At 40.9% G+C, this 19,258-nt stretch overlaps 1 protein-coding gene across 1 annotated transcript in view; it reads left to right on the top strand.

The window, feature by feature from the left end:
- The window catches only part of csmd2 (CUB and Sushi multiple domains 2), a 289,324-nt gene that overhangs the window by 221,921 nt on the left and 48,145 nt on the right, over positions 1-19,258 (top strand). The window contains exons 28-42 of the mRNA XM_066717247.1: positions 137-275; positions 757-944; positions 3,751-3,945; positions 4,479-4,595; positions 5,093-5,206; positions 6,734-6,829; positions 7,585-7,788; positions 8,626-8,750; positions 13,038-13,134; positions 13,821-13,925; positions 14,189-14,307; positions 14,623-14,692; positions 16,752-16,868; positions 17,235-17,444; positions 18,312-18,500. Coding sequence (XP_066573344.1) covers positions 137-275; positions 757-944; positions 3,751-3,945; positions 4,479-4,595; positions 5,093-5,206; positions 6,734-6,829; positions 7,585-7,788; positions 8,626-8,750; positions 13,038-13,134; positions 13,821-13,925; positions 14,189-14,307; positions 14,623-14,692; positions 16,752-16,868; positions 17,235-17,444; positions 18,312-18,500 — 2,085 coding nt within the window. The remainder of the gene's footprint in view (positions 1-136; positions 276-756; positions 945-3,750; positions 3,946-4,478; positions 4,596-5,092; positions 5,207-6,733; positions 6,830-7,584; positions 7,789-8,625; positions 8,751-13,037; positions 13,135-13,820; positions 13,926-14,188; positions 14,308-14,622; positions 14,693-16,751; positions 16,869-17,234; positions 17,445-18,311; positions 18,501-19,258) is intronic.

The raw sequence follows: 19,258 nt of genomic DNA, 5'->3' as shown, positions 1-19,258 counted from the left end.
GTGATCAAATGCATTATTGGGGGCAAGAGACCTACTCTAATTTCTAACCTTTCTTATGTTCTGCCAGATTCAAATTGAATCTGCTATGTTTATCGCTGTATCTGTGTATTGAGAATATGTCTTGTCTGCTCTCTAGCTCCGTGCGGAGGGAACCTCACGGGCCCCGGTGGACTGATCCTTTCTCCTGAGTATCCAGAACCCTACCCCCACGGCCGCGAGTGTGACTGGACTGTCTCTGTGACCCCCGACCACATAATCGCGCTGGCCTTCAACCAGTAAGAGAACCTCAGACAGAGAAGCCAGTCATTGCAAAAATGGGTGTATTATGTTGCAATCTATCTTTTAAAGCCTGCTTTCTCCAACTTCAAACCATGAACACGACAATATTGCGCCATCCTTTCTACTCCCTGGTGCCGCTGTCTTTGAAGTTCACTGAAATTAAATAAACGCCTCACAAACTGGAGAAGCTGTGGTATTGAAAAATCGTACCGCCTCCTTTCCTAATATCAAATAAAACCGTGCTAATAATTGGGGATTTTGTTCTGAACATTATTTACTTTATCTAAATGCTTTGTAGATTATTCAATTGATTTCTCTTGGGTACCTTCCATTCTTGGGATTTAAATGTTAAAAACAATGTTAAAAACTCATATAAAATCCTCTTCTCTTTGGAATAGAGGAGCCCTTACTCTCAAAAGATACAAATAATAATTGCAATAATTTAAACTAAGGGGCTTCTCTGGTGTTTCTTGTCAGTTTCAGCCTGGAGCCCAGCTATGACTTCCTGCACATCTATGATGGACCAGACTCGCTCAGCCCCTTGCTGGGCAGTTTTTACGGCACAGACGTCCCTGAACGCATTGAGAGCAGCTCCAACACGCTCTTCTTGGCCTTTCGCAGTGACGCCTCCCTGAGCAGCAGTGGCTTCGTACTTCAGTACACCGGTGCGGGTCTTTTTCTCTTTACTCAAATGCCACTTTTGAACCCTGCTCCCCCAGATCTCTTAATTCGATATCTCCCGGTCCGGTGCTAAATTAAGAAAAACACACTCATATAGAGATTGAGAGCACGCCTCAGATGAGAGCTTAATCAATCGGTGCAGCCCTGTCACAATCGCACACACCAATGCAAAAACAAACACACCAACAAACCAAAAAAAAAGTTTTATAAACAAGAATCAAATGCCTCCCCGGTTTCTGTACTCTCATCGACGAAATCATCTGTTTGGTTATGCTTTTGATTGTTTGTTCATTTGCAAAGTAGGAAAATAAAGGAATTGATCTCACGACACTTTATAAGCAAGGGGTTTGCTTATGACTCAATGGCTTAGCTCGCAAATTCCACAGTAATCCATGGCTCTCTTACTGGCGTTCCTATTAAAATGTGCATTGATAGCAGGTTTTCATTTACCCTAGCATAGTAGAGACTGACACTTTGATAAAAAAAATAAGAAAATGAGAGAGAATACTTTTGCTGATGTGTCCCTTTATAAAAATCCTTAACAACATTCGTTGGCATCCCACTGGCTCTCTCCCTGTCATTTCTGCAGCTAAGATGTTCAGTGTTTTAAAAATGAATTGATGTAATTGGAATTGAAGGCACACAGATAGACAGGCAGAGATGGGAGTCTATCTATGGAATTGCCAGCTGGTAAAAATGGAAAGCTATAGCACAGATTAATCCATAGCTGCAGTAAAACAGTACATCAATTCACTCACTTTATTCTCTTTATGAAAACATATAAGTACTACAATAATGCCATAATAAAGAAAGATAGCCACCTGTACACGTTTTGTGGTATATGCAATGTCCTATTTTATTTTAATGCCCAAACTTATGGAGCAGCTATTCTTGCATGCCTTTGCAGAATCGGCTCAGTAGGAGCAGAAACCACCTCTAGCCGAGCATCGTACCACCCTCAGACTCCATTGCCACAAAGGGGGACTAAGCTCGAATGTTGAGAGGCACAATAAGCAGAGGAACAAAAATAAATAAATAATTATAAATAAATAAATAAATAAAGACAATGACAGCACTTAAATATCTGTTTATACTTGTTTATCTGCAAACAAACCTAAATTGTCATTGCAGAGCTGGCAGCATTTGATTAGTGCGGTTCTAGTGCACTCAAATCAGCGTCAAGCCTGATTACCCTTGGTTACCAAGCAATCAGGTTCTATCAAGTCTGCCCGGGCGCAGCAGGCAGGCAAGGCACGATACACCGAGACAAACCGATGGAAAGCATTTTAAAGCTGCAAAGGTCACACCTGCTTCTGGTCGCCAGGTGAATTAATCCTGATCACCACAGGCATGCCTCACCTTGTTGTTCTGGGGCTGTGACCTTCCCTGGACGAGTGATATATTTATTTATTTTAATCACAGATTCATCTTCCGCTCTCTGTTCCAGCCAGCGTGCACACAGACTCTTATGAACATGCAGAAGGGAGAATCGTGCATGGCTTTAAACTGTCCATTAAATAAATAGCCAAGTTTGGAATTACTGTTAATAACAGTGTTATACTAACATTATGTTTAATTACTTGGTAATAAGTGCATAATTACACATATATATTTTGCTTACTGATGAATTAGAGTTACAGTAACATATATTATTGTATGTTTATTAAAAGTATCTGTTAACTGTTAACACTTGTATTAACTAAACCACAAACAAAATGTTTGTAAATACATCTATTACCAAGTTATTAACACCAATCCTTACCCTACAAAATGCAGCTGCAACCAATCCAAAAATAACCATCAATGGACAACCAAATTCATATTTATATTAATATATTGTATTACTTGACTGCAAAAAATTATTGTAATACCTGCACCTTGAAATAAAGTGTGACCAAATACACCAAAGTCGCAATAGAGTGGGAATGATATCCAAGGGGGCCTCGGATCAATGTAAGTATCAAACAAACAAACCCATCAGTTCCACATTACTCACACATTCACCAAGATGGCTTGTCTCAACTGTTACACTTGTACTTCCTTGCAGACGGCAGAGTTTTCTCAAGGCCCTGAGCGCCTGCCTGGTTTAAAGCTGCCATCTGCTCAATCTTTTTAATGGAGAGCGTTCTTCATTAGGCTGTGTGCTCTGGCCTTTAGACAACAAGCTGGACCAAATTATGCCTCTCCTCTGTTGTCTCTGCCTCCACCGTGTCCCTGCAGGAATGCAGGCAGATACCGGCCTTATTTAGTTCATCACGGTAACATATGGGGTGTTTAGGCCTGTGGGGTTAAAAGCACTGCCTTATTTACAGAAAAGTCTGGTGTATAAGTGATCACTGAAAGCTTTGTTTATGTATTTATTCATTTGTGCACAGTCACTCATTTGTATGGTCATAATTATGTAAGTGCAGATTTGTTGTCTATAACATATGTTGTATTTACATTTTAGCAGGTTGTATTCAGTTCTTTTCTCCCAAATCATTCTTATGGTTTTGTCACCTAGACAGTTTATTCAGAGTGGCTGGGCTGTGGCAATGTCTGTGGAATTGGGGGTCAGGAGTCATCATCATACAATGCCAGTGCTACCAATACATTACTATCCAGAATACCAATTTACTTATTGGGTGCCAATAAAAAACATAAACCAAATAAACAGCTTCTCTATAGCACCTTTCCTCCTATAGAGTATAGAGAGAGGCGTGTCTGTTATAAGTTCTCAAGTGCAGAGCAGTATTTAAAAGTGCCATTACCAGCGCCAGAGGGATAACTAAGGGGTTTCTTTGTGTCCAGAAAATCCAAGAGAGTCGTGCTTTGAACCGGGGCCCGTCCGCAATGGCACACGCGTGGGATCAGACCTCAAGCTGGGTTCCACTGTTACCTTCTACTGCGACAGTGGCTACGTCATCGAGGGAGATCCCACTCTGACTTGCATAATGGGCGGAGACGGCAAACCCAATTGGAACAAACCAAGGCCCACCTGCATAGGTAGGAATTGACGGAAGTTAAAGAAAATGCAAATGCAAGAAAAAGTTCCTAACTGTTCCTTAACTGTATTATTATTGTTGATAATATAAAAAGCATATATTGTGTTTAAGTGTTTCTCTAACAAATGCGAATATGTCAGCCCAGCTGTGAGGATTTTCAAGAAAACTGGTGTACGTCCTTTTGACAATAGGCACTTATGGATAACTTTCCCTTAAACTGGACGGCTGTAAGTTGTAAAAGCCTGTGCATGTCTTGTCGTGGATTCCTAGCTGCCCACTCACTGCCCCGAAGGCAGTCTCATCACCCCAGGCAATCCCAGCAGTGCGCTTTTAAGACAAAGCACAGTTCCCTTTTAAGGCACAGGAAACATTTCCATTCTGATCAAAGAAATGAGGAAAATAAATTAATCCAAGGCAAGTCGAACAAGACACGTGAAAGATAGAAGTAACAAAGGAAGATAACATCAATTGAAGAATTTGGGTCCCCTTCTCCCTCTCTCTCTCTCTCTCTCTCTATCTCGCTCTCTCTCTCAGCTCCCTGTGGTGGACAGTACTCTGGCCTGGATGGAGTGGTGTTATCACCAGGCTACCCTGGCAACTACAGCAGTGGGAGGAGCTGCTTGTACTCCATCGTGGTACCGAAGGAGTATGGTGAGCCTCTGGCATTCAAACGTCACTGTCTTTAATTTCAAATGGGGAGACTTCTGCTTAGCTAGAAGGCATGGGCTGTAGAGCCTGATCCATAAATTGTAAGAAATATATCTCTGTAATTTAATGGCTCCACAGAGTTGACAGATTTTCAGATTTCAGATTCCTGTGTTGCTGTAGCTGGGCATTCTCATATATTAAGTCTTGCATAATTAAACAGAATAGCTATCAATACCAGAGAAACTGGCCTTAGTGTTACCAAAGAATGTGACATTAGGGCCTAGCATCTGGATGCCTTTTCTGAACACCCAAATTGCAAAGGTAAACATCTAAACCTCTATGCCAAAATACTGCAGTGTGGGGGATTTGAATGCTGTTGAATATATCTCTTGGCAATCTGTTGGAATCCTGTAAAAGTAAATGTAACAATACTATTGATGTATTATTAAAAGCAACATAATTCTTATATTTTTCTTTTCTTTTCTTTGTTACATGAATAGTTGTCTTTGGGCAGTTTGCCTTTTTCCAGACTGCGCTGAATGACGTAGTGGAGGTGCATGATGGGCCTACCCAGCATTCCCGGCTCCTCAGTTCTCTGTCAGGATCACACACAGGTAAACATTGCACTCATGTTGACCGCAAAGTACCTATTTTCACCTCATCTGTGGGTGGATACATCACTGTTCCCGTATGATAGTTTCCCACAGCAAGTTCCCATGATAATTTGACAATATTTAAATGGTAATGCCACGTATGTACTTTGCTTAGCCCTGGTTTTCCATGGATTACTGTAACTCTCCATACTTTACTATAATTTCACATGGGTTTCTTATATATAACTGTGTTTTTACCATATATATAGCACAGTAAACATCTTTTAATGGATTGTAATTTTTGTCATTTGTATTACCAAAGCTAATTTTGCATATGAATATGAGAAATTCTCAATCAGCCATGGTACACCACAGGCTCAAGTGAGCATAGTTATTAAGGGTCCCTCATATTGTGCTCTTGTAAAACAAGTGGAAGGATGGGAGGGGCTTTTAATATTTGTATTAGCACAACACACTGAAATAATCATGGCCATCATTATTTAACTGATAGAAATCTGTGTGGGCATTGATTGAAATTATTCATCCTGCTGAGTTATATTGAGCTATGGGGATCTTTAACCAGACCGGCTTTGTTGGTAGGCGTTGTAAATTATTTAAACATCAGTTTGATGATGTACGTTGGAATTGAGAGTGAAAGATTATACAGCACGTAAGAGGATTAAAGACGTAACTCAATTAGCCACCCCCACACACGTCTATCTCCCGTGTGGTGTACAGAGATATGATGCAGTGATATGATTGGTGGAGGACAGGTCTGTTGAACTCGCACTACAAGTATTCGAAATATGCATTGCAAAGTCAGGTGGGTATGAATAACTCAACTCAGAAAGTGCAACCAAACATCACCCACCTCTTATGAAAGAAAATAAGTAATAACCAGAAATACACTTTTACGGAGCTTTGAGATATAAGTAGAGCACAGAATTTAAAGATTTAAAATTCCAGGCCTTACTACATAGACTTTGGCTTTATCTGGAAAGATGCCGTAAGACCTTCTTATGGATTTCATTTAGAGGCTTTGTTACGGATGAGAAACAAGCGAAGATTCGAAACACATTTCACAGGGGTTGTTTTGCCAGTGGTGTATGGGCAGGGGTGCCTTAATTAATTATATATATGTAATACTGAAGGGGGTCATCCCCGCTGCAGCTCCCTGTAGAGAACATACTGCGATAAGCTCTCCCTCCAGTTACAGCTGTGTGAGCCGACCCGACCCCCTCCTTGGGTCTCTGCTCTCACAATGATGGAGTCTCCAGACCGCGTCCAGAGAGGTGCCAATTATTAGGACCTGTGAAGGGCCAGGGGAGGCCTGCAGTCATGATAACAGCAGCTGGTCTCATTCCCTGGTCAAAGGAGGGGTGATTGCCTCGGGCCATGTCTTTGAACTCTAAACCGAAACCTCCCAACTGGCTCAGAAAACACATGCCTGAGCAGATTCTTTGAGCCGGTAACTCAAGTCACAACCACTCTGGTTTGAACTCCTCTCTTTCTCTCTCTCTCTCTCTCTCTCTCTCTCTCTCTCTCTAGGTGAATCACTTCCACTGGCAACATCGAATCAGATCCTCATTAGATTCAATGCCAGAGGTCAAGCCACATCCCGCGGCTTTCACTTTGTGTACCAAGGTAGGTGTGGGCACAACACCACGAGTCCTTGAGAGCTGATTCAGCGCTGGTCTGCGCTGCATTTTTTAGCACGAAGGGAGTAATCGCAGACTTTTCACAGCAGGGTTTTAGTCTTGACTCATGTAGAGGAGGGAAGGTTAATGTCTTTTCTTTTTGTTTTTGGGCTCCACGTGAAGATACATGATACTATTTTTCATGAATTGTTAGATATCATCATGGAACTATTTTACTGTTTTTTGTTCAGACATTTTGGCTCTGTTTATGTGAATTTCTTTCCTCTCTCTAGCTCAGACTGTAGATTGAATACAACCATTTGCATTGTTTCAATGGACATGTGACTCCAATTATGGGTTGTTAACAATTTAAAACATATTTGAAACATATAAAAATTGAAGGTCTGGATCTGCTAAATAACTGCCGTGCAGTATATTTAAACCCATTAAGAATCATGTCTGGGTAAAGATTTAGTACAAGCACAAATTCAGCAATTTTTGCTGTAGGCATCCTTATAGCCTTTTATACCAGAAGCCTTTTTATTCACTGTGAATGAAGTTTTTAGACCTAAACTCCCTCTCAATCTCTGCCTTACCCCCATCAATTCTTGTCCCTGTGTAGCTAATGGAAAGCTATTATATGATGAAGAGCCACCCTCTCCCCTTTGCTTTCATCGTGAACGTGATAGTCAGTTTCTCTTTCCTTCCTTTATATACTGACGCTTTGCCTCTTTTCCTCCCTCCCTCCCTCCCTCTCTGAAGCTGTTCCTCGTACCAGTGCCACTCAGTGCAGCTCGGTCCCAGAGCCGCGATACGGGAAGAGGATTGGGAACAATTTCTCGGTGGGCGCGGTGATTCAGTTTGAGTGCAACTCCGGCTATGTGCTGGAGGGCATCAAAGCCATCGAGTGTCTCACTGTCCCGGGAGCTCTGGCCCAGTGGAACAGTACTGTTCCCAGCTGTATCGGTATGTCCAAGAGAAAGTGCCGTGACTCCTAACGTAATTATCCTTATCCTCTTGACTGCTCAACAGGGTTAGATTTCACATATGAAGGATTTTTCAAAGTCGGTGTGGTTTCGGGAACACAAGGATATGGGGAAAGAAGTGTGGATTTATTATTTACAGTGCTCAAAGCAAAAAGATGCACAAAAACCCAAACAAAAGTCTAGCTCTTCTCGAGCCTAGCTAAACTGGTGAATGAGTCCCTCTCGAAACACCAAACTAATAGTAATACGAACACAACAAACACACTAGCAACCAAGCAAAGTCCCTCATCTGTTCTCGTAGTAAATCCAAAAGCACAAAGTCCTGTTAACGTTATCATTGTTTTGTTTCTTCTCTCTCCAATACAATACGCTCCACTCTCTGGCTGCCTCTCCTTGACAGGACATTAGCCTCTTCCTGCTTTATTGAGGGGAGAGCCAGTCATGAGGGGAACAGCAGTTATGTGTGTCCCCTGGTAATTTTTCTCCACAGAGGTCTGGGTGGATACAGTGCAGATCGGGGCACGTTTTTTACCACTGTCTGAACAAAATCTGTTACACTAGTTTTGGACCCCTGTGAATCTAACACGTATGCAAGTGGATGGACAGCTGTTTGGCTTTTTGATTCCCTGTGAACTGCGAGGCCTGACAGATGCTGCTCCTGGTCAGCCCTGTTGCTGCTCCCGCACAGACAGGCAGACAGTTGCTGCAGCCGTCCAGTGCCTGGGCCCATCGAGGCAGGCAGATGTTCGCAGAGGATGAGGGCAGCAGGCGAGCAGATGCAGGACGTTGACACCTCTCCCTGTGTCTCTCCACGCAGTGCCCTGTGGGGGGAATCTGACTCAGAGGACTGGGACCATTCTGTCTCCGGGATTCCCAGAGCCGTATCTGAACAGCCTGAACTGCGTGTGGAAGATAACCGTCCCCGAGGGCTCCGGCATCCAGGTAGGGATATCTCGGACACGGGGGATGTGGCTGTGTGAAATCAAAGACTCCCTTTAACTGTGTAGCAGTCTGGGCCATTCCAGATGCTGCTAGCTGTGGGCAGTGATGGCAGATGCTGGATACCTAATGCTTGGTTTTGAGCATGTAAGTAAGAAAGAGATCTACGGTGCGTATCTTTGCTGTAGTTGTTGGTGCAACAGCAGACGAACCCTGACATGGATGTAAACTGCTGTTCAGGAGAAGTCTTGTATTCAGCCCCCTTAATGGACAGCCTAACATAAGGGAATTACTGCTGCTCAGGAGAGGGGGAAGAGTGCTTGAGAGTGATGGCTACTCAAACGTGCTGCCAAAAATTAGTATCCAAAGAGTATAGGACTCTTTCATTAACCTGATAATATGTGTAGCTAGCTACACAAAACAAGAAATAGTAAATAAAGCTGCTTGACCTACTGAAAAGCATGTTCATGAAAAACGCAATGAAAACATGAACGGTTTTGAAATGTGAAATGATAAATTTGGGGGAAAAACCCATTTCAAATGTGAATTGGTTTATTTGTTAATTGCCTTTTTCATTAATATATATTTCTCATTATGTATTCCAGTGATTAAATACTGCTGAGTTAAAACAAGATATTATGAGCTTACTGAATTGGACGTGAGCCATGTTTAAAATGTACTGAGTGGAGAAACAATTTCTAAATATATTTTTCCATAATCAAATACAAAATAAAAACTTCACGAACAACCATAGTGAGATGCTTGTTATCACGCCCTGCAATTCCAAGAGAGAGAGAGAGAGAGAGAGAGAGGCCTGACTTCTGATGCCAATGAAAGTAAATCTTCAATAGCTCTCTGGTTGTATTTATTGCAAAGTCCAGCCATCTATGAAACCACTGTGTCTCACAGGGAGCGGATTACTCGAATTACATTTTCCTGTGAATAGTGAAAACCATGGCCTTTGTCTTTCCTTGCGATAAGTAAAAGCTTATTAGAAACATAACACCTCCACGATATTCTCTCTCTCTAAGAATGAAAACAATCTCTCTTACTGGTGATTGTTTCAGGTAATGATGCATTTAAAGACAGCTGATACATACTGGGGGAACGAGGGATATGAGAACATGTAAGGAAAAGCAAGTGCCTAGCCTAAAATGTATCCCTGTGGAACCCCAGAGTGAAATGGATTTAGGGATTAAATGTCTCTTGAAATGTTCCTGAAAGAAACAGGAAGAATCGGAGTCAAAGCTTCCTAGATCGAATGGTTGCCGTATATGAAGTAGTTACATTTCAGTTTCCCTGACTTTTTAGTGTGCCCGTAAGCAGAAGGCTATTTATACCACCAAGCAGCACATTTAAGTCAACACTCTTCTAAAGGGAAATCATGACCACATAGTCAGTTTTCCCCACTTTTTTCAAGCCTAAGTCACACATATTTTATATAAAATTGTGCTGACATACAGAGCTGTGTAATTCTGGTAGGAGTTGCTTTTCTACTGACTTGTGTGTAGATTTTTATGGGCCTAGCTAGATAATTTACTGCTGACTAGGTTTGTGGTTCAGGCTGTGGTTCAACATAAAAATATGGCAAGTACTGCTGCAAAACAATGGTGTATAGTGTAAAGTCTCTCCTTTCTTCACTACCATACAGTATCACAGTTAAGCATGAACACATTTCAATGTCGGTATTAACTGAACATCTAGATATAATAATATTTTAATTTTATTCTATCAGGAACTTAATTTAAATATATTAAAGGTTTATTATTTTGTATTATTTATGTATGTATGTATCTATGTTTACACTTTCCCTCATATTTGACTTTGTTGATGCCTGGATGCGCACTAGTGGTTGCAAAACACTGTCATAAGTGTTAAACAACAGCCATCCCAGAGACTTGCTCTCCTTTTCAGTATTCATTTGGTGCCGTGCCTGTTCTCTTTCTGGCACCTCAAGTCCCCCGTCTCTCCTCTCTTTGCAGTGTAAATAAAAAACACTCCAGCACAACTGTAGTTAAACAGGTGGTGTTTCTGTTAGCGGTGGAGTGTACATGCGTCTTCTAATCATACTCGACATTTTGCTTGAGCCAATAACCAAACGACTGTCTCCCTCTCCGGGTTTACATGGGTTGTGTAAGAGAATTACATCATGTGACTATTACATTCTCTGCTCTATTTAATATATAGTATGATATAATTCACATTTCTAGGTTTACATGTGGCAGTAGTAATGGAGTGCCTGTGTGTTTGTCATTTTTTTCATTGTGTTTTTAGTAATTTTGTAATGGGTCAGTAACACTGCATTAAAAGACTCTAGTAATGACTTCCAACTAGGGTATGATTTCCTGACTCTTCTCAATTGATATGCTCTTGCTTTTTGTTGTTGTTGCTGTTGTTTTTTTCAAATGTATTATATGAGTGAGTAAAGAATGCCTCCCACCACCCATGCACTCACTTTAAAGTTGAGTGTCACAGGGACTCCAGTGAAATCTAAAAGTGTGGCGGTTCGTCTCAATGATTTCACAATCCCTAATGAAAGATCAATCTTTGATCTGACTGGGCTTGCTACTGGAAAGAAGAGAGGCTGCCCTATAATTGCTACACTTCCGATCTATAACCATTTTGGAGGAGAAAGGTAAAATTTGTGCTACCTTTAGCTGCACTCAGGAGAGCACCTAAAGGCAGAGATAGATTATAAATAATGGACACTGTATAAGCAAGCACATCTGTGGCCGTCTTGATAAGGTGCATGTCAGGACCGTCTAATCCTCTGCCTGCCTGGAATTAATGTTCCACAACTCTTCACCAACTTTATTTATATATTTATTGTGTGCCTGGAATTGCTCTCTTCGTAGGAGCTAGCTGTGCAGATTGATAGGATCAGGGTGGTGGTGATTATAGACTGCCGTTTTCAAGAGTAGCAGGATCCTTGAAGAGCAGGAGCTCATTTTTGCTGGGCATTCCTTTGCCTATGAATTCCCTTACTTATACTCCCATTTAAATTAAAGCCAACCAAATCAGCCTAGCATTGACGTGCTCCATGTATTCCTGAAGGGCATTGCAGGCTGGGTGGTTGGGAGGCTTGACTTGACTTACTGCCAACCGTTCTGCCTGACAGATTGCCATTCAAGACAAGGTGGGCTCAAAAGACAAAAAAAGTGGATCATTTCAGGTTTACAGCACTGTGAAGGATCAATGAGAATGTAAAATTAAGGAAACAGTGACTTTTGGCGTGAGGTGAATTCAAGAGCATGTAGAAAGTAAAGAGACAGGAAAAGCAGTGGGGACCATGAAGGGAGCCTGTGTCATTGACATAGAAATGTATTGGATGTGAAGTAGACTGATTATCGTTTTTTAAGAGCTTCACTTGAGCAGCCGTCTGAATTATTCATTCCACGCTGGACTGCATAAAATAAGAAACAACTACTAAAAACACATTTGGAGTACGAACCAATGAACGTGAAGATCTGGAATTGAAATCAGCAGCCAACGCGGTGTGACCATTCAATTTTGAGTTTGTTTGAGGGCAGAAATATTATACAAACATTTTTAGATTTTGTGTTCAGACAGGAAACTGGTAGCACGTCCAGTCACGGGCAGGGGTAGGATTAGCTACAACTTGTATTGCAATCCTCAAAACAGTTTTTTTCCCTTGTTTTTTAAGTGAGACTGGAAAGAGACCAATTTTTATTTCATCAGAAGAACAAAATGGGCTTAACCGAAGCAAGTTACTGTTCATTTTTACAGAATCGCTTTTGTGCCGCCCTTGAAATGGATTTAGGTAGTGCCACGTTTAAAAAAATATATATTTTAAAGAATTTTCTAATCTGACCTAAACTGTAGTGACCCTGTTATTGAAGAGTGGAGGAGCAGCAGGAATCTATTTGTTCTTTATCATTATCTAATCACATCCAGTGGGGAAACACCGCACCAACAATTTATTTTTACTTTGTCTCATAAGATTCAGCTGCTACTCTCTTTTAACTTCACAGGATGTGGTCAAAGATAAAACGAGAAGACGATAGTGTAAATTCACATTTTCCTGGTATATAGGTTTTCATGGCTAAGTAATATCTTAAGATGAGAATCTGCCACAGATCATATGAACCATATAGATAAAAATATCTGAAGCGATGAAGATACAAAATGACTGGTTTATGCTGCGTACCAGTGGCAACTTACAGAACGATTAGTTCAGTAGGGATTCATGTGCCTGTGATGACCTCTACATGTTGAAATCAAACCTCTGACTGGCTCATTATTTTGGTACTCCTCTTCCTCTCATTGTAGATCCAAGTTATCAGCTTTGTGACGGAACACAACTGGGATTCTCTGGAGGTGTTTGATGGAGGTGACAACACAGATACCATGCTGGGCAGCTTCTCTGGTGAGGCTACAAAACAAGACTATCACACTTATGTAACTTCAAAGAATTATTGAACTTCCCTAAAACACAAGAAATGTGTCTCAATGCCCTGTTCGACCACAGAACACCGTGATGACTATTGCTTCTGACATAATTGTACCTTTTTTATAAAACAAATTAGAGGATTTAATTGAATGAAATAAAAAATCTAATTTTTTTAAAGAAATGTTTTGCTTTACAGTAAAAAGGTTTTATGCAGGTTTTAAGAATGCATAGCCTGCTTATTGAAGGTAGCTTTTGACAAGAACAAATAATAGGGATCTGAGCGAGCTGCACTGTGCAGGGACAAGAAACAATCCCCGTTTTGTCTGGGAGCAAAAGCACATGTAGATTTTACAAGTGTGCCCAGAAGAAAAAACACTGATGCAAAATAAATGAGGGTTCCAAAATGCAGAAGCCATTATGAGTCATCCAATATGTGCTAGTAGTATGTACATCGAAGCTTGCCCTTGAACTGCAAATGGCTCAGAACTCCCACACACACATTTTTCTTCGGGTCAGATTGACTCTTTTGTTTACTGAGCAGGTTTAATGAAATCCTGACGGAGTCGTGTCTGTAAGATCCAGTTGTTTTATCAAAGGCAAGAAAAGCCTGCCCGCTGTTCGTAACAGTTGTCCGTCTGTCTCTGTGCGCTTGTGTCTTGCAGGTACAACTGTTCCTGCACTGCTGAACAGCACATCCAACCAGCTCTATCTTCACTTCTTCTCTGATATCAGCGTCTCTGCCGCCGGCTTCCACCTCGAGTACAAGAGTAAGGAGAAGGGATTCGGCAATCTGGGTCCTACTCTGATCAGATAGAGTCCTAGTTATTATTCTGTAACTGCTATTAAACAGATCACCGCCTCTCAAAACCTTTCAGGAACTCATATTGTTCTTATATTGATCTTGCTGCTGCTCTTGTTGTGGTTATTGTGTATAGATATCTTGTGCCTCCAGTTTCTCAAATCTGTCTCTGTTCCACCCTCCTCTCTCCTACTCCTTTACCCCCCGTCCATGTTTCTCTCTCCACCCCAGCGGTGTCTTTGACCAGCTGTCCAGAGCCAACGATTCCCAGTAATGGAATGAAGCTGGGAGACCGATACCAAATGAACAATGTGGTATCGTTTCAGTGTGAACCTGGCTATACCCTTCAGGTACGTGTTGCATTGTGCCATTGCATAGTTATATATACAGCAAATCTGCAACAGGATGTGAATACTTCAGTTTAATATTAATATTTTTTCTGTATTAATTTCCCCCTCCACATCTATCTTTTTTGAATTAAGTCATGTGTCATTCACATATTTTGCACCCATTTTGTGTAGTCTGTCTGCCTGTCTTTCTCTGTCTACCTATCTATCTATCTCTGTCTATATAAAAGAGAACTGGGTTGAGGTGCAGTGTTCAGTAATGAAAAATCTGAACACAGGAGTTGACTTGTTAACTAATTAACCACATTCTTATTACAGGGCCATTCTCACATCTCTTGCATGCCTGGGACAGTGAGACGCTGGAACTTTCCTCCTCCACTTTGCATTGGTAAATATATCTCTCTCTTATACAAAAATAGTCAGAATGGTATCCTTCAAGAAAATACATATGTGCGTATAAAAGCACACATTATACATGCTTTCAAGTACACATAGTTTCACAAATATGTATATAAAACCACACAATTTCACTTTGAATTATTTTAGTGTACTTATGTAAATTATCGTTATACCTGAAAGGCAGTGAAAATGATTGTGGCCCTTTTAATTATGAAGAGCATGTAGTGGATCAGCACCCTTAGACACTAATTATTTTGTGTTTGGTTTGTTCATCTCAGTTGCCAAGGTTTAAACTTCTGAGTGAAATGCGAAAAACAAACGCAACAAAACAGAACAAGAAATGTAAATGGACAAAAAGTATTCGGATTCATACTAAATATCATTGAAGATATGTGATGTCAAATGTAATGAAAATCAAGCAAAACTGGTTTATAGCCTTCTAAAACTCCATGTTTCCTGATGAGGGCAAAGATGGTCACAGTCTCTTGTTTGCTGAGAGCAGACAATGTATGTGTGCCTATAATCCCTTATTCTTTTGTCATTCATTAAAAACTATGACCAAAAAAACTCATTTTTTGCCACTTATTTGCATTGATTCATTTGCTACCAAGCATCAGATTGTCGTGCGGAGTTGTACGAAGCCCCACACATTGGGTTCCTTCATTTGGAAAGAAGAGAGCAAGGGATGTTTCGATAGGGAACAGAATTTGCATGACAGTTTGCCTGCTTCTGATTTACACACCTAATGAGGAAAACCTACTCTCAGTTAATTGAGCCTGTCACTTGCTCTGATTTGTAAAACTCTTCAAAAGATTGATGATATTTACAGGCATCAGCAGTTCCTTGATTAAAATGTTATAATCCTGCTCTTCCATTACATTGTTATAAATAGAATGTAACCCTTTGCGGTGCCTTGTAATGATTTTTCTCATGTTAACCCAGCAGTAATGATTGTCAAGGTTTTTGATTAAGTTGATGTATAATTTTAAATTCTGGAAAAATGAGAATGAAACACTGTAGTTAATAGCTTTATGTTGCCCCTTTATGTGAACCATTCAGTTGTTAAATTGGGGAAATATATATATATATATATATATATATATATATATATATGTATGATAGTTAAGAGTAAAAAGCTTGTTGAATTGTGCAATTCGAGTCCCGCAGGCTGGAGATGGCAGGCTCCGGTCCATGCGAAAGCCATCAGCTAACTGTGGCCATGAGTTCCCGGAGTACAGTTCATTAGTGGCAGACTGCTGCTAAGCATTGGGTTGGGTTGACCTGTCTGTGTGATCCATATTTTACACTAAAAAAATAAGAAACACACATCGGACTAAAAAGCCTTGTGAATGACTAGTAGAATCTATCCTTCCTTAACTGGACATCAGGGTTCAAAAGTGGTCAATCCTGGACTGCCGGGCAGAAAAACTAGCCTAAGGCTAAACTGGAGAGGCATGTCCTAGGAGACGCTTGTGTGTCGTCTTCTCTCACAGGTTGATGTTGGGGGGGTTTCATTTGTAAGTTGTAAAATGGGGCCTTAAATGTAATGATGAAAGTTTTGAATAAGGGAAAATATGTGGTGTTATTGAAGGGACAGCCCTCAGTTATTAATATGTAAAATGTAGTTCAGCATGTTTTGTTCTCCAAAAAGAAGATTACTACGAGCGTGTCTCTGACAGAAGGCATCGCACACTCAATCAGGAAGTTATCAATAATGAATATTCAGCATGCATGTGCTCTGCTTCTTAGACTGTGTTTCTTAAAAATGGCTAACCGGGCAGAACGTGCTGTGATACTTATGAGTAAAGAAATTAAACATCTGGAAATAAATAATGGCGTAGTTCAGGAGAAATGACAATCAGCTTCACTATCCGAAACCAAACTGCTGGTACATGAATCCATCATCCCCAGTCTCCCACACACACTAAGATCACTTTGGCTCACAACTTAGGTACTTCAGTAAGATCTGAACAGTGTGTGTTTTGGATTTTCTCTCTCTCTCTCTCTCTCTCTCTCTCTCTCTCACTGTGCTGCTCTCTCTGTTCCAGCTCAGTGCGGAGGGATTGCAGAGGAGATGGAAGGCATGGTTTTAAGTCCAGGGTTTCCAGGGAACTATCCCAGCAATAGCGACTGCACCTGGAGGTTATACCTGCCGGTTGGCTATGGTGAGACAGTTTTATCTTGATGTACCGCGGGGGGGAAGTGGTGCAGTTTGCTGTAATGTGATGAGTTTCCAAATACTTCTTCCAAAGCCCATGGTTCCTTCATCAGTCAGTTTTATCAATTTTAACTGTCAGGAATTTGAAACACATTTTGAGCTAAATTGAGTAATAGACCGTTGTCTTCTCTTGTTCTGCCTGCCAAGTTTCCTCAGCCTACATGTAAAGAGCTGTTTTGAGCAGAGTTGCAGAGTCAAAAGGACAATATATACTGTATGCTAACTTTATTAAACCACATAAAGAAAAAGCTGCTTATGTACTGTTAGGTGAAAGGTTTGGAAAAGGTGACCCTGTATGCTTGGTGACCTGCAGGTGCCCACATCCAGTTCCTGAATTTCTCCACTGAGGCCAATCATGATTTCATTGAGATCCGCAACGGACCCTTCGAAACCAGCTCTGTGATTGGGAGGTTCAGCGGACAGGACCTTCCCCCTTCCCTTCTTACAACTTCCCACGAAACTACAGTGTACTTCCACAGTGACCACTCCCAGAACAAACCTGGCTTCAAGTTTGAGTATCAGGGTATGGAGTATATTTTTTCTCCCCCCTACGTTATCTCTATGTACCATTTTGTCTTAGAAATGTCCTATTTGTGTTGCATTTGCTGATGTTTTAAAGACTGATGCCTGTGTGTCTTCATAAACTCTGAACAAATAGCTAAGGTAGCCCAATATAAACCTGATTGTCAGAGGTCCAAACATTTACACTAACAATTTTTTTTTTTTTTTTTAAACGTGTGTTTCTCTCCACTGTCTTTATTAACGTTAACAGCACAGCCACCTTGAACATCCTCGGCAGTTGAATCCCTTTGGCGCTTTCTGATTAATTCAGGTTTTACTGTCTCTCAAGGACTGACAGCTTGTCGACAAAGGACTGAAAGAAACCTAGAACATTTATAGTGTGAGGGATTTTAACGGTCACACAGTTATTATGGATAACCCTGATTGTTCAGACGAATTTGTCCAAAACTATGGCAGACGTCAATGACATTGCTGTAGTTTGGAATGAGAAAGGTACAGGGGCTGCTTGTCATAGTTAAAAGCATTACTTTCAAAGATGTTTGTTTTCCATCATCCACTGGGTTTACAAGTAATTGCAGCGTGTTAGATGACTTATACCTAATGATTACTACAATACATGTGCAATGTATTTAGTCAGTTCTTTCCATAGTTTGTCTATGGTTTTACAATGCATGAAGTTTGCTTTGCCATGGTCTACAACATGGTTAACTAAACCTCTCCATGTTTTTTTTTTTTGTTGTTTTAATCTGCTTTCCTACACTTTCCTGGTATACTACAGCATATGCCTTTTCTAAGAGAGTGTGGAAGAGCTCTTGTCTGTCTGTAGACTGATGCAAGGTGTCTGATAGATTGTGTTTCTTCCAAACAGCCTATGAACTGCAAGAGTGCCCTGATCCAGAGCCCTTTCACCATGGTGTGGTGATTGGTGCTGGGTACAATGTAGGCCAGTCCATCTCCTTTGAATGCCACCCAGGGTACCAACTGGTAGGAGACGCCATCCTGACCTGCGAACATGGCACCAGTCGCAACTGGGACAATCCCTTTCCCAGGTGTGAAGGTAGGAACGGTTCAGTGCTCAATGCGTCCGTCTCATCTCTTTCTCTATTTGTGTCTCAGAGTGCAGTGAATCCAGATCCACATTATTGTTACAGATAAAGGACAACACTGCAGAACAAGGCTGGTATGAATGTGTGCTGGAGGTTTATAACAAAAGAAGAAATACAACAGGCAGCTGTTGACAGTATTTGTTCCAAAAAAGGTCAATTGTCGTCATTTTGTAAGTGCTTAGTAAAACTGATAATTTTATATTCATTATCAAGTGTCCAGTATTTTCTTTTTGCCATGAAGTGTTGTCGGTTTACAAAAATAAATAAATAGATGGGCTTGTAAATGAGAGTAGGAAGAAACCATTGCAGCTCCACTCAATGAGCAGTTTGGGTTTCGAGATTGCTATATAAAGCATAGAACATTGTGGCTCTTGAGAACATGAGTCATGCATCAGGGCCCTGTGTGAGCAGCGATAGTTAAACCTGCTGAAGTGGGTTAGTGAGCATAATTGAGTCAGTCTATTTGGAGGACCATGACGTAGGAGACTTGTTTCCCATTATGGCCAACAGTACAACAGAGGGCACTTCATGAAAAACAGTTCAAGTTAAGCCGTATCAGTCACACTTAAACAAAGAAAAAAAATGTTGATTAGTAGTAATATTTGTTGTCTCTGTGATATTGTTTTCTATTAAAACCCCAGAGTAGAGAATCACAGATATTCAAAAGAAGCCAAATCTTTACTACAGACTTCAAAGACAGGGGCATGCA

The sequence above is a fragment of the Amia ocellicauda genome, chromosome 11 (genome assembly GCF_036373705.1).
Source record: "Amia ocellicauda isolate fAmiCal2 chromosome 11, fAmiCal2.hap1, whole genome shotgun sequence".
Classification (NCBI taxonomy): domain Eukaryota; kingdom Metazoa; phylum Chordata; class Actinopteri; order Amiiformes; family Amiidae; genus Amia; species Amia ocellicauda.
The sequence above is the reverse complement of the archived record's forward strand: the minus strand, read 5'-3'. Positions and strand labels throughout refer to the sequence as shown.